This window comes from Numenius arquata, chromosome 28 (assembly GCF_964106895.1).
Source record: "Numenius arquata chromosome 28, bNumArq3.hap1.1, whole genome shotgun sequence".
Lineage (NCBI taxonomy): Eukaryota > Metazoa > Chordata > Aves > Charadriiformes > Scolopacidae > Numenius > Numenius arquata.
Window position 1 is genome coordinate 2803319 of NC_133603.1, and position 11932 is coordinate 2815250.

Sequence of the window (11932 nt, forward strand, 5' to 3'; positions counted from 1 at the left end):
TTTCTTTGGAAGTTGCTTAAGAGAACTGGAGGAAGGAAAAGTCATCCTCGTTCCTCTTGAAAACCCACTGCACAGGGAGATGAGAAACCTGAGGTTTCTGCCCCCTCCAACCCAGCAAGTCTGTGGGAATAGAGGTGGGGAAAAGTCAGCCACCAGCCAGGAGCTGGAGTCATTTACAGCTGGGTCCCATCCTGACTCCATGTGCAAAGGGGGAGTCAGAATTGGCCAGAAACACCTGGAAATGGGGCTGCTCCTTTTGGTGCTGGCTCAGGGTGAGCCCTGACACCCTGGGCTTTAGTCAAGGAAGAGACTGGGCTTGTTCCTGGAGTTCAGATGAAGGTCCAACAAGTCCATGTCCCCAGACGTCCCTGCCCAGGAAAGCAGATATGAGCAGGGGGAGGATGCCTATGGCCCCAGGAGCCCTCTTTTCCCAGCTTCAGTGGCTAATTAAACAATTAACAGGGTATAATTGTTACCTGAAGCCAAAGCTCTTGAAACCAGAAGCAGTTTAGAGAGGAGATATTGCTTTATTCAATGTCGGGTTCTAGGTGGAAATCCAGAAATCTAGCACCCCTTCCCGGGGACATTCACCCATTATTTATACACAAAGGATTCTCATTATTCTGCCTCCCTAATCCATGAGTCCACCTGGGCTGACATCTTCATGAGTGTGACCCAAGAGCCGGCTTTGCACCCCCATATTGAGGGAAAACACTTCCCAGCAGCACCTTCTTGAGGGGTCAGGATTTGGGGGGCCCCTGAGAGACCCTGTTGGCCGGAAAACAGGGGAGGGAATAGGAAAGGGCTCCAGACACCCACCCTCCCACTATCGGCATCCCACGCTGTCAGGGCTGGAGGGAGAAGACCCCGTGGTGGGGGGGAAGCCGCCCCCTCCCAGTCATGTCCCCCAATGCTCCCTGACCCGGAGGCGGTGTAGTGGACCTGGTTGGGAACTCAGCCAGTGCCCCCCCCTCCAGCGGGGTGTGCTGGGTCAGACCTGACTGAGAACCCCCTGCGCTCATCTCCGCTGCTGGAAGCGCTTTCCCAGTGCCCAAAGAGCCCAGAAATTGTGTCTGTTTGTGGGTGGGGTGGTGTGTGGTTGTGGGCGTTTGGTTTTGTTTGGTTTTGGTGTTTGGTGTTCTGGGATTTTTGGGGGGTTTTTTGTTTTGTTTTGCTTTGTTTTGTTTTGTGTTTTTTTATTTTTTTTGTTGGTTGGACTCGATGATCTCAAAGGTCCCATCCAACCAAAAATATTCTGTGATTCCGTGATTCTGTGAAATGGGATGATTTCATGCTGGTGCTGGGTGGAAACTCCATGGAGCTCCTGCATCTTGGCTTCAACTTTGGAACCTTTTCTTTTTCACGCCCATCGACTAATTAGGAGACTGCCCTCATCAGTGGTGGCTCCTCCTCTTGCCTGATTGTATTCTCCCTTCCAATTAAAGGTCCAGTTCATTGGGAAATGCCAGCTTATGCTCCGTCATGGTCGGAAGATGTGGAGGTGCGGGTTTGGCATTATAACAAGCCCAGTTCCCCTCAGGACACGCACTTTTTAATTTCCATCGCTTTGTAACACCCAGCAACTTTGCAAGTTTTAACGGAACGCCCCAGTTTTCCCCCAGTTGGGTTCCTCCTGTCCTTTTTGCTCTCTACACCGCGCTACAAGGCGCCTCTTGCCTTCCCCGGGGGTGTCGAGCCGGGCCGCTGCTTTCCATCCTGGAATTCCATCCTGGCTTTGGGATCATTGGGGGACACGGCTGGGAGGGGACGGCTGCCCCCCAGGGTCTTCTCCCTCCAGCCCTGGCAGCGTGGGGTGCTGGTGGTGGGAGGGAGGTGGCTGGAGTCCCTCACTGTCCCTTTAGGGACTGGAAAGAGATCTAAGGTCTCCCTGGAGCCTCCTCTTCTCCAGGCTGAACAACCCCAACTCTCTCAGCCTGTCCTCACAGCAGAGGGGCCCCAGCCCTCCCAGAAGCTCCGTGGCCTCCTCTGGCCCCCACTCCTGCTTTCCCAGGCAGGGACGTCTGGGGACATGGACTTGTTGGACCTTCATCTGAACTCCTGGCTCTGCTGTATCTTCTCAAGGAACAAGCCCAGCCTCTTCCTTGACTGAAGCCAAGCGCGTCAGGGCTCACCCTGAGCCAGCACCAGAAGGAGCAGCCCCATTTCCAGGTGTTTCTGGCCAATTCTGACTCCCCCTTTTGCACATGGAGTCAGGCTGGGATCCAGCTGTAAATGGCTCCAGCTCCTGGCTGGTGGCTGACTTTTCCCCACCTCTATTCCCACAGACTTCCTGTCTTTGAGGGGGCAGAAACCTCAGGTTTCTCATCTCCCTGTGCAGTGGGTTTTCAAGAGGAACGAGGATGACTTTTCCTTCCTCCAGTTCTCTTAAGCAACTTTCAAAGAAAACCCGCAGGAAATAAAAAAACCCAAAAGAAAAAGCACACACACACAAGGCAGAAATGATTTAGAATTGCACTTTTACTTTTAACTCCCCATCAGGGCAAGTTTGCAGGCACCCAGGAACAACCACTGAGTGATTAAACACCCATTAAAAGATCAAATGAGTGTTTAAAGGCACAGAAATGCTCCCATTTTGCACTAAAGGAAAGGAACCTGAACACCGCTACCCTTTCCTGTCCCTTTGGTGGGACTGGGACAAAACCCAGCCCTTGGTTTGTTTCCCAAGGGTAAGTTGATGGCTTGGGGGGTTGGGTTTCTTTTTTGCCCTGTGCCTTAGGGAAGAAGTTTGAGTTGAGCATCCCCCCTCAACATGAACCACGGGAAGACTCTCTCCCCTTGGAAAGACGCCGGCGGAAAAGCAAAGATCCGTTCTTTGGTCTCGGCATCAAAAAACACCACCCTCCCTTTCTCGTAGTCCAAGCAGATTCGTATCCGCTTGGGGACACTGCATAGAGTCAAGGGGGTGACATCAGGAGAGGTCAGAGCCATGTACCCATTTCGGTTATGACGCAGAGCCCGTAACCCCTCATTGGGCTTCAGGAACAACGGATGGTCCCTTGGTACCAACTCCTTGACCACCCCGATGGACCACATGCCTTCTCTGTGGACCTCCACGTCCCAGCAGTGCCACCCCGATGTGAAGCCCCTTGAGCCAAGCACACAGGGAGCAAATGTGAACCTCCACGGGTTGAAGGGCAGGTCCTGCTCACAGCTTTCCCACCACACGAGCTTGCAGTCTTCCGAGAGATAAAGCCTGGGGTGGGCCGTCTCCAGGTCCAGCGTCATCTGTGCTGGAGGTGGAGAGAGAGTCAGGCTCATGGCAGCAGATTTGGGGGGAAACACGGATTTTTCTCTCCCTTCCCATCCCTCTGACCCGGTTGGGAACCCTCCAGGCATCGCCTGGTGGTGGGACCAGGGTGGAAGAAGGGGGAAAGGAGGCAGCAGAGCACTTTAGGTCAATCTTTGGGGGCAACAGAGCTTCTTTTACCATATTTTTTGATTTCATATGATGACTCAGGCACACGTTTGGTTCACTTACTTTTCAATGGAAACTCGAACTCCAGGAAATCTAGAGGGAAGAGAAAAATGTGAGAGGCAGAAAGATGAGTTGGTGTGATTGTGGGATTCTGCAAAAGTCTCGAGAGTCAGGAACAGGCTTGGGGGAATGTCGAGAAACTTGAGGAGGCAGAGGAGAAGAGGAGGAGGACAGGCAGGGAACATCAGACCAAGGCTCCCTGCTCCTTCGCTGTCTCATTGTGGGATCTTGACAGAAACAACCCCTCATTCAGCACCCAGGATGCGTTGCTTTCCCGTGGCTTCACTCCGTCCCTCCCCACCAAGAAGCACGATGGCATTTGCCTTTCTGCACCTGCCCTCAGTACCTTGGAATTTCTCCAGAAGTTCATTGATGTCTGGGTTCTTCTCAGTGAAATCATAGAATTTCTTTTCCAGCTCCGGGGAAATATCGAGTGAGTGGGAGAGCATTTCCCTCTGGCCCCTGGAAGGGAAGAGGGGATGGATTTACGCCTGGTTGTAGTTTGCTGCTCCGTGTTTTCTCAGCACTCCCTGCTCCTGCCTCCTGCCAGCCCGTGTCCGAATCCATCATTCATTAAGGAGAGAGAGGCAGAGCCCTCCTTCCAACCCCCCGTGGCCTCGGTCGTCTAAGGGATGTACTGCAGAAGAGCCAACCCGTCCCTATGTGCTTTCTCCCAGTGTCCTGCCACAGAGCTGCTCTGTGGTGGTGACAGGAGAAGGACCACATACCTGCTCAAGGTGGTTCCGATGTCCTGGATGAGAGAGAAAAAGAGACTCAGTGACATGGAACACCTCCCCTTGGAGTACCGGGGTCCCACTCTAAGGAAGTCCCTCTTTGAGTGGGTTGGGGTAGAAAAGCGAGGGCTGGAGACCAAGCTCAACGCGGGCCTTCACAGCAAGTTTGGGAAGCCTGGGCTCTCACCTTCAGGAGCTCCCAGTCTGGCTGCTGGTATGTCCTCTCCATCTCCCCAATCAGCGTGCCCAGGCTCGTCGCCTCCTCCAAAAGCCTCTGGAGGATTTCTTCATGGGCTTTCCTTATCTCTGTGTCCAGCTGCTCCAGCTGGGCCAGAAGAGAGGACTCCTGCTTCTCCAGGAACTCGTGCAGCTTCCTGTATTTCGTGACAATCTCCTGCTTTGCAGCTTCTGTCCTCTCCTGCCAAGGGCAAGCCGAAGCGGGGAAAGGGAAGCAGAGAGCAGGAGAAGAGCATCAAGGGTCAAGGGTGGGCCATGCCTTAGTGGGACCCACCAAGAAGAGGCATTTGGGGAAGATACAAACCCCCTCTCCCTTCCCCACAGCCCTTGAGCATCACCCACCCCTGGGGGAGAGGAGGAGGAGGAGATGTTCCTCCTTTCTTCCCCCACCCTCTGCCCAGGAAAAATGATGGGCACCTACAGTGTGGTCCTTGATTCTGTCTTCTCTCTCCCTCACAGAAGATTGAAGCGCCTTGTGCTCTGATTTCAGAAGGTGCAGTTGGGTCTGAATGTGTTTCTGAGAGGAAAGAAAGAAGTCCCCTGTGGAATGGCATCATGGTCTGGCACCCTCAGCAGAAGCAACAGGGAACTCTTGGTGGCTCTTGGGGTAAGTGTTGGCAGAGTTTTGGGACCCCCATGACTGTTTGAAGGCGATTTACCTCCCCCCTTTGTTGTCTTTTTCTATATTCTCAAAGGTCAAGGTTCTTCCAGGGAGCTGTGGGGTGGGAGAAGGGCTGAGGATCTCTCCCTCTCCTTTCCTACTGATCTCCAGCAGAGCTGACCTTGATAAGGGACCTGCACCCCGGAGGACAGAGCCATTTATTTATTTATTTAGTTGTTTATTTATTTATTATTTTTTATTTTATTTTTTTGCAGACGGATTGTGGTGAGGAGAAATCCTACGCCTCTGTTTCCTACCCTCCCCATAGCCCCTGCTCGTGGCTAAAACCTGGGGGAGAGGACCCTTTGGTACCCAAGAGCGTGGTACTCCTACCTCCACCTCTTCCTCAGGGCAGGCAATGCCACCTCAAGAGTTGGTAGCAAGAGACAAGAATGGATGAGTGCAGTGGTGGTTTACCCCACAGGACAAAAGCTGTACAGGTCTGTCCCCCCAATCAGGAGCAGCAATACCAGGAGCTTCTGGACCTTTGTGCCTCAACACACTCATAACCCCCTCACCTTGTACTCCTGGGCAGCCTCATCCATGGGAACCACAGAATGGTCACGGTGCACCTTGGACCTGTCACACACCACGCAGATAAGCCTTTCCTCATTTTTGCAGAAGAGCTTCAGGGGTTCCTGGTGTTTCTCGCACAAGTTCTCCCCTCCTTCCACATCTCTGTCCAGTTGCAGGTTCAATCTCTTGGCTGCTTCAATCACGTTGGCCAACTCCCAGTTGGGTCGTAGGGTCTTCTGGGCCCCCGTCTCCCTGCACTGGGGGCAGGAGAAGTTGATGGTCAGTCCTTCCCAGCTCCGAGTGATGCACGACCGGCAAAAGCTGTGCCCACAGTGGATGGACACGGGGTCCTGGAATATTTCCAGGCAGATGGAGCAGCAGGCTTCATCCCGGAGGATCTCCACAGGCGTCCTGGCTGCCATGAAGAGCGACCGTCGCAGCTTCAGTCTCCAAGTTAGTTTTGATTTGGAAGGAAGAGGAAGGAGAAAGATTTCCTGTTTCTACACCATTGGTTACACTGAGACCCAGCCCCTTCCCAGCAGGGCTTCAGGCAATACATTAACTTCTATTGCTCCAGGAAGTAGCGATTGGACAGCTGAGGAGGACAACAATTGGAGATGCCCATCCCATTTTCACCTTTTCCTGCAGGCGCTGGGATTTTTCAGTCTCCAAAGCCACTTCCGATCAGTAGAGTCCGGTGGATTTGGTGACTCCACAGCAGCTGGAAGAGGTGTTTCATGGCCTGGTGGCACCTCAGAGAGGTTGTGGTGCAGCTGGGGGTGGGAGACAAGCAGGGGCTGAAAATGCCTCTGAGATGTCAGGGGTGAAAAGACCTGGCCAGGGCTTGGGAAGGACCTCAGTAGCCTTCAGGACAGGCTGTGCAGGGCTGTTTGGCAGCCTCTCATTATACCCTTTCAATTGTTTAATTACCCATTGAGGCTGGGAAAAGAGGGCTCCTGGGGCCATAGGCATCCTCGCCCTGCTCATATCTGCTTTCCCAGGCAGGGACGTCTGGAGATGAGGACTTGATGGACCTTCATCTGAACACCTGGCTCTGCTGTATCTTCTCAAGGAACAAGCCCAGTCTTTTCCTTGACTAAAGCCCAGGGCGTCAGGGCTCACCCTGAGCCAGCACCAGAAGGAGCAGCCCCATTTCCAGGTGTTTCTGGCCAATTCTGACTCCCCCTTTGCACATGGAGTCAGGCTGGGACCCAGCTGCAAATGACTCCAGCTCCTGGCTTGCGGCTGACTTTTCCCCACCTCTATTCTTGCTGGGTTGGAGGGGGAAGAAAACTCAGGTTTCTCATCTCCCTGTGCAGTGGGTTTTCAAGAGGAACGAGGATGACTTTTCCAGAGCTCCAGTTCTCTTAAGTAACTTCCAAAGAAAACCCCGCAGGAAATAAAAAACCCAAAAGAAAAAGCACACACACACAAGGCAGAAATGATTTAGAATTGCACTTTTGCTTTTAACTCCCCATCAGGGCAAGTTTGCAGGCACCCAGGAACAACCACTGAGTGATTAAACAGCATTAAAAGATCAAAATGGAGGTTAAAGCACAGAAATGCTCCCATTTTGCACTAAAGGAAAGGAACCTGAACACCGCTACCCTTTCCTGTCCCTTTGGTGGGACTGGGACAAAACCCAGCCCCTGGTTTCTTTCCCAAGGGGAAATTGGTGGCTTTCGGGGTTGGTTTTCTTTTTTGCCCTGTGCCTTAGGGAAGAAGTTTGAGTTGAGCATCAAATATCACCACGAAGAACGGGAAGACTCTCTCCCCTTGGAAAGACGCTGGCGGAAAAGCAAAGATCCGTTCTTTGCTCTCGGCATCAAAAAACACCACCCTCCCTTCCTCATAGTCCAAGCAGATTCGTATCCGCTTGGGGACAATGTGTAGAGTTAAGGGGGTGGGATCAGGAGAGGTCATAGCCATGTACCCATTTTGGTTATGACACAGAGCCCATACCCCCACATCGGGATTCAGGAACAACACACGGTCCCTTGGTACCGACTCCTTGGCCACCCCGATGCCCCAAAAGCCTTCTCTGTGGACCTCCACGTCCCAGTGGTGGCACCCTGACATGAAGCCCCTTGAGCCCAGCACACAGGGATCGAATGTGAACCTCCTTGGGTTGGAGGGCAGGTCCTGCTCACAGTCTTCCCACCGCACGAGCTTGCAGTCTTCCGAGAGATAAAGACCAGCATTGGCCGTCTCCGGGTCCAGCGTCATCTGTGCTGGAGGTGGAGAGAGAGTCAGGCTCATGGCACCAGATTTAGGGGGAAACAGGGCTTTTTCTCTCCCCTCCCATCCCTCTAATCCAAGTTGGGAACCCTCCAGGCATCACCTTGTGGTGGGACCAGGGTGGGAGAAGGGGGAAAGGAGGCAGCAGAGCACTTTAGGGCAATCTTTGGGGGAAGCAGAGCTTCTTTTACCATATTTTTGATTTCATATGATGGCTCGGTTGGGCACGCGTTCGGTTCACTTACTTGTCAATGGAAACTCGAACTCCAGGAAATCTAGAGGGAAGAGAAAAATGTGAGAGGCAGAAAGATGAGTTGGTGTGATTGTGGGATTCTGCAAAAGTCCCGAGAGTCAGGAACAGGCTTGGGGGAATATCAAGAAACTTGAGGAGGCAGAGGAGAAGAAGAGGAGGACAGGCAGGGAACATCAGACCAACGCTCGCTGCTCCTTCGCTGTCTCATTGTGGGATCTTGAAAGAAACAACCCCTCATTCAGCACCCAGGATGCGTTTCCTTCCTGTGGCTTCACTCCATCCCTCCCCACCAAGAAGCACGATGGCATTTGCCTTTCTGCACCTGCCCTCGGTACCTTGGAATTTCTCCAGAAGTTCCTTGATGGATGGGTTCTTCTGGGTGAACTCAGAGAATTTCTTTTCCAGCTCCGGGGAAATATCGAGGGAGTGGGAGAGCGTTTCCCTCTGGCCCCTGGAAGGGAAGAGGGGATGGATTTACGCCTGGTTGTAGTTTGCTGCTCCGTGTTTTCTCAGCACTGCCTGCTCCTGCCTCCTGCCAGCCCGTGTCCAAATTCATCATTCATTAAGGAGAGAGAGGCAGAGCCCTCCTTCCAACCCCCCGTGGCCTCGGTCAAGTCCAAGGGCTGTACTGCAGAAGAGCCAACCCGTCCTTACGTGCTTTCTTCCAGTGTCCTGCCACAGAGCTGCTCTGTGGTGGTGACATGGTGACAGGAGAAGGACCACATACCTGCTCAAGGTGGTTCTGATGTCCTGGATGAGAGAGAAAAAGAGACTCAGTGACATGGAACACCTCCCCTTGGAGTACCGGGGTCCCACTCTAAGGAAGTCCCTCTCTGAGTGGGTTGGGGTAGAAAAGTGTGGGCTTGAGACCAAGCTCAACGCGGGCCTTCACAGCAAGTTTGGGAAGCCTGGGCTCTCACCTTCAGGAGCTCCCAGTCTGGCTGCTGGTATGTCTTCTCCATCTCCCCAATCAGCGTGCCCAGGATCGTCGCCTCCTCCAAAAGCCTCTGGAGGATTTCTTCATGGGCTTTCCTTATCTTTCTGTCCAGCTGCTCCAGCTGGGCCAGAAGAGAGGACTCCTGCTTCTCCAGGAACTCGTGCAGCTTCCTGTATGTCCTCACAATCTCCTGCTTTGCAGCTTCTGTCCTCTCCTGCCAAGGGCAAGCCAAAGCGGGGAAAGGGAAGCAGAGAGCAGGAGAAGAGCATCAAGGGTCAAGGGTGGGCCATGCCTTAGTGGGACCCACCAAGAAGAGGCATTTGGGGAAGATACAAACCCCCTCTCCCTTCCCCACAGCCCTTGAGCATCACCCACCCCTGCGGGACAGGAGGAGGAGGAGATGTTCCTCCTTTCTTCCCCCACCCTTTGCCCAGGAAAAATGATGGGCACCTACAGTGTGGTCCTTGATTCTGTCTTGTCTCTCCTTCACGGAAGATTGAAGCGCCTTGTGCTCTGATTTCAGAAGGTGCAGTTGGTTCTGAATGTGTTTCTGAGAGGAAGGAAAGAAGTCCCCTGTGGAATGGCATCGTGGTCTGGCACCCTCAGCAGAAGCAACGGGGAACTCTTGGTGGCTCTTGGGGTAAGTGTTGGCAGAGTTTTGGGACCCCCATGGCTGTTTCAAGGTGATTTACCTCCCCCCTTTGTTCTCTTTTTCTATATTCTCAAAGGTCAAGGTTCTTCCAGGGAGCTGTGGGGTGGGAGAAGGGCTGAGGATCTCTCCCTCTCCTTTCTTACTGATCTTCAGCAGAGCTGACCTTGATAAAGGACCCACACCCTGGAGGACAGAGCCATTTATGGAGTTTTGCAGAGGGATTGTGGTGGAGAAAAATCCTACACCTGTGTTTCCTACCCTTCCCGAAGGCTCTACTGGGATCTCCACCCATCAAGAGCACCAACACCAGGAGCTTCTGGACATTTGTGCCTCAACACACCCATAACCCCCTCACCTTGTACTCCTGGGCAGCCTCGTCCATGGGAACCACAGAATGGTCACGGTGCACCTTGGACCTGTCACACACCATGCAGATAAGCCTTTTGTCGTCTTGGCAGAAGAGCTTCACGGGTTCCTGGTGTTTCTCGCACAAGTTCTCCCCTCCATCCATCTCTCTGTCCCGTTGCAGGTTCAAGCTCTTGGCTGCTTCAATCACGTTGGCCAACTCCCTGTTGGGTCGGAGGGTCTTCTGGGCCCCCGTCTCCCTGCACTGGGGGCAGGAGAAGTTTTTGGTCAGTCCTTCCCAGCTCCGAGTGATGCACGACCGGCAAAAGCTGTGCCCACAGTGGATGGACACGGGGTCCTGGAATATTTCCAGGCAGATGGAGCAGCAGGCTTCATCCTGGAGGATTTCCACAGGTGTCCTGGCTGCCATGAAGAGCAACCCCCACAGCTTCAGCCTCCAAGTTTGTTTCGATTTTGAAGGAAGAGGGAGGAGAGAGATTTCCTGTTTCTACACCATTGGTTACACTGAGACCCAGCCCCTTCCCAGCAGGGCTTCAGGCAATACAGTAACTTCTATTTCTACAGGAAGTAGCAGTTGGACAGGTGAGGAGGTAAGGAATTGGAGATGCCCATCCCATGTTCATCCTTTCCTGCAGGCATTGGGATTTTTCAGTCTCCAAAGCCACTTCCAATCAGTGGAGTCCGGTGGGATTTGGTGACTCAACAAGCAGCTGGAAGAGGAGTTTCATGCCCTGGTGGCACCTCAGAGAGGTTGTGGTGCAGCTGGGGGTGGGAGACAAGCAGGGGCTGAAAATCCCTCTGAGATGTCAGGGGTGACAGGACCTGGCCAGACCTTGGGAAGGACCTCAGCACTCTTCAGAACAGGCTCTGTAGGGCTGTTTGGGAGGACTGCAGCATCTCTTGGGTGACCTGAAGGTTTCTAATCTTGAGCTCAGTGCAGGGCAGGGCGTTCCTGGCTGTCAGAAGCAATTTCTGCCTCTCCTGACCCTTGGGACATCAGCTTTGTCCTTGGGGTAAGGTGGGCCATCAGAGCAACACCCTGCCGAGACTGCTCTGGAGCATGGATCCTCAGACGTCCCTGGAGATTGCTCGTGCCTCCAGGACCCTCCAAGGTCCCAGCTGGTTTCTCTGAGCTGCGGTGACAGAGCTGAGAGGTCCAGACTGATGCTTTTCCTTCCTTTCCTTGCTTGGAGCCCAGGCATGCATCTGCTGGCTCTTCTTGTTGCTTCCCTCCTCCTTCCCTGCCACTGGAATGACAGAGGAGAATGCTACTTGCACTCCTGATCCCTTCCTGGCTTCTCCCAAGCCCTGCCTACGGCCAGTCTGGCTTGGAATTCATCCTTAATTAAGTAGAGAGAGGGAGAGCCCTCCTTTGTGTATAAATACTGGGTGAATGTCCCCGAGAAGGGGTGCTAGATTTGTGGATTTCCTCGTAGCACCAAACGTCAAATAAAGCAATATCTCCTCTCTAAATAGCTTCTGGTTTCAAGACCTTTTGATTCAGGTAACACACCCTTTTAATTGTTTAATTACCCATTGAGGCTGGGAAAAGAGGGCTCCTGGGGCCATAGGCATCCTCACCCTGCTCATATCTGCTTTCCCAGGCAGGGACCTTTGGGTTCATCTGAACCCCTGGCTCTGCTGTATCTTCTCAAGGAACAAGCCCAGTCTCTTCCTTGACTAAAGCCCAGCGTGTCAGGGCTCACCCTGAGCCAGCACCAAAAGGAGCAGCCCCATTTCCAGGTGTTTCTGGCCAATTCTGACTCCCCCTTTGCACATGGAGTCAGGCTGGGACCCGGCTGCAAATGGCTCCAGCTCCTGGCTGGTGGCTGACTTTTCCCC

General features: G+C 53.3%; 2 protein-coding genes across 2 annotated transcripts; both read right to left on the reverse strand.

Moving 5' to 3' along the window:
- Positions 1-2461: 2461 nt before the first annotated feature.
- Positions 2462-5394, reverse strand: LOC141476136 (tripartite motif-containing protein 10-like). The gene is made up of 7 exons (XM_074164739.1): positions 5386-5394; positions 4889-4984; positions 4418-4648; positions 4225-4247; positions 3843-3958; positions 3500-3529; positions 2462-3251 (listed from the first exon to the last, which is right to left on the reverse strand). The coding sequence occupies exons 1-7, from the start codon at positions 5392-5394 to the stop codon at positions 2734-2736; spliced, it is 1023 nt and encodes a 340-aa protein (XP_074020840.1). The 3' UTR covers positions 2462-2733.
- A 1963-nt stretch (positions 5395-7357) lies between these two features.
- On the reverse strand, positions 7358-11680 carry LOC141476137 (E3 ubiquitin-protein ligase TRIM7-like). The gene is made up of 5 exons (XM_074164740.1): positions 11672-11680; positions 10152-10334; positions 8471-8540; positions 8128-8157; positions 7358-7875 (listed from the first exon to the last, which is right to left on the reverse strand). Exons 1-5 carry the CDS (start codon positions 11678-11680, stop codon positions 7358-7360), a joined length of 810 nt encoding a protein of 269 aa, XP_074020841.1.
- Positions 11681-11932: the final 252 nt, after the last annotated feature.

What these genes read in the sequence shown, in the direction of transcription:
- LOC141476137 (XM_074164740.1), bottom strand. An exon ending in ACTTCTGGAGAAATTCCAAG is followed by an intron (nt 8,158 to 8,470) that starts GTACCGAGGGCA and finishes TCTTCCCTCTAG; the next exon opens with ATTTCCTGGAGTTCGAGTTT. An exon ending in GTTCGAGTTTCCATTGACAA is followed by an intron (nt 7,876 to 8,127) that starts GTAAGTGAACCG and finishes CTCCACCTCCAG; the next exon opens with CACAGATGACGCTGGACCCG.
- LOC141476136 (XM_074164739.1), bottom strand. An exon ending in ACAGAATCAAGGACCACACT is followed by an intron (nt 4,649 to 4,888) that starts GTAGGTGCCCAT and finishes TGCCCTTGGCAG; the next exon opens with GAGAGGACAGAAGCTGCAAA. An exon ending in ATCGGAACCACCTTGAGCAG is followed by an intron (nt 3,959 to 4,224) that starts GTATGTGGTCCT and finishes CTTCCCTTCCAG; the next exon opens with GGGCCAGAGGGAAATGCTCT.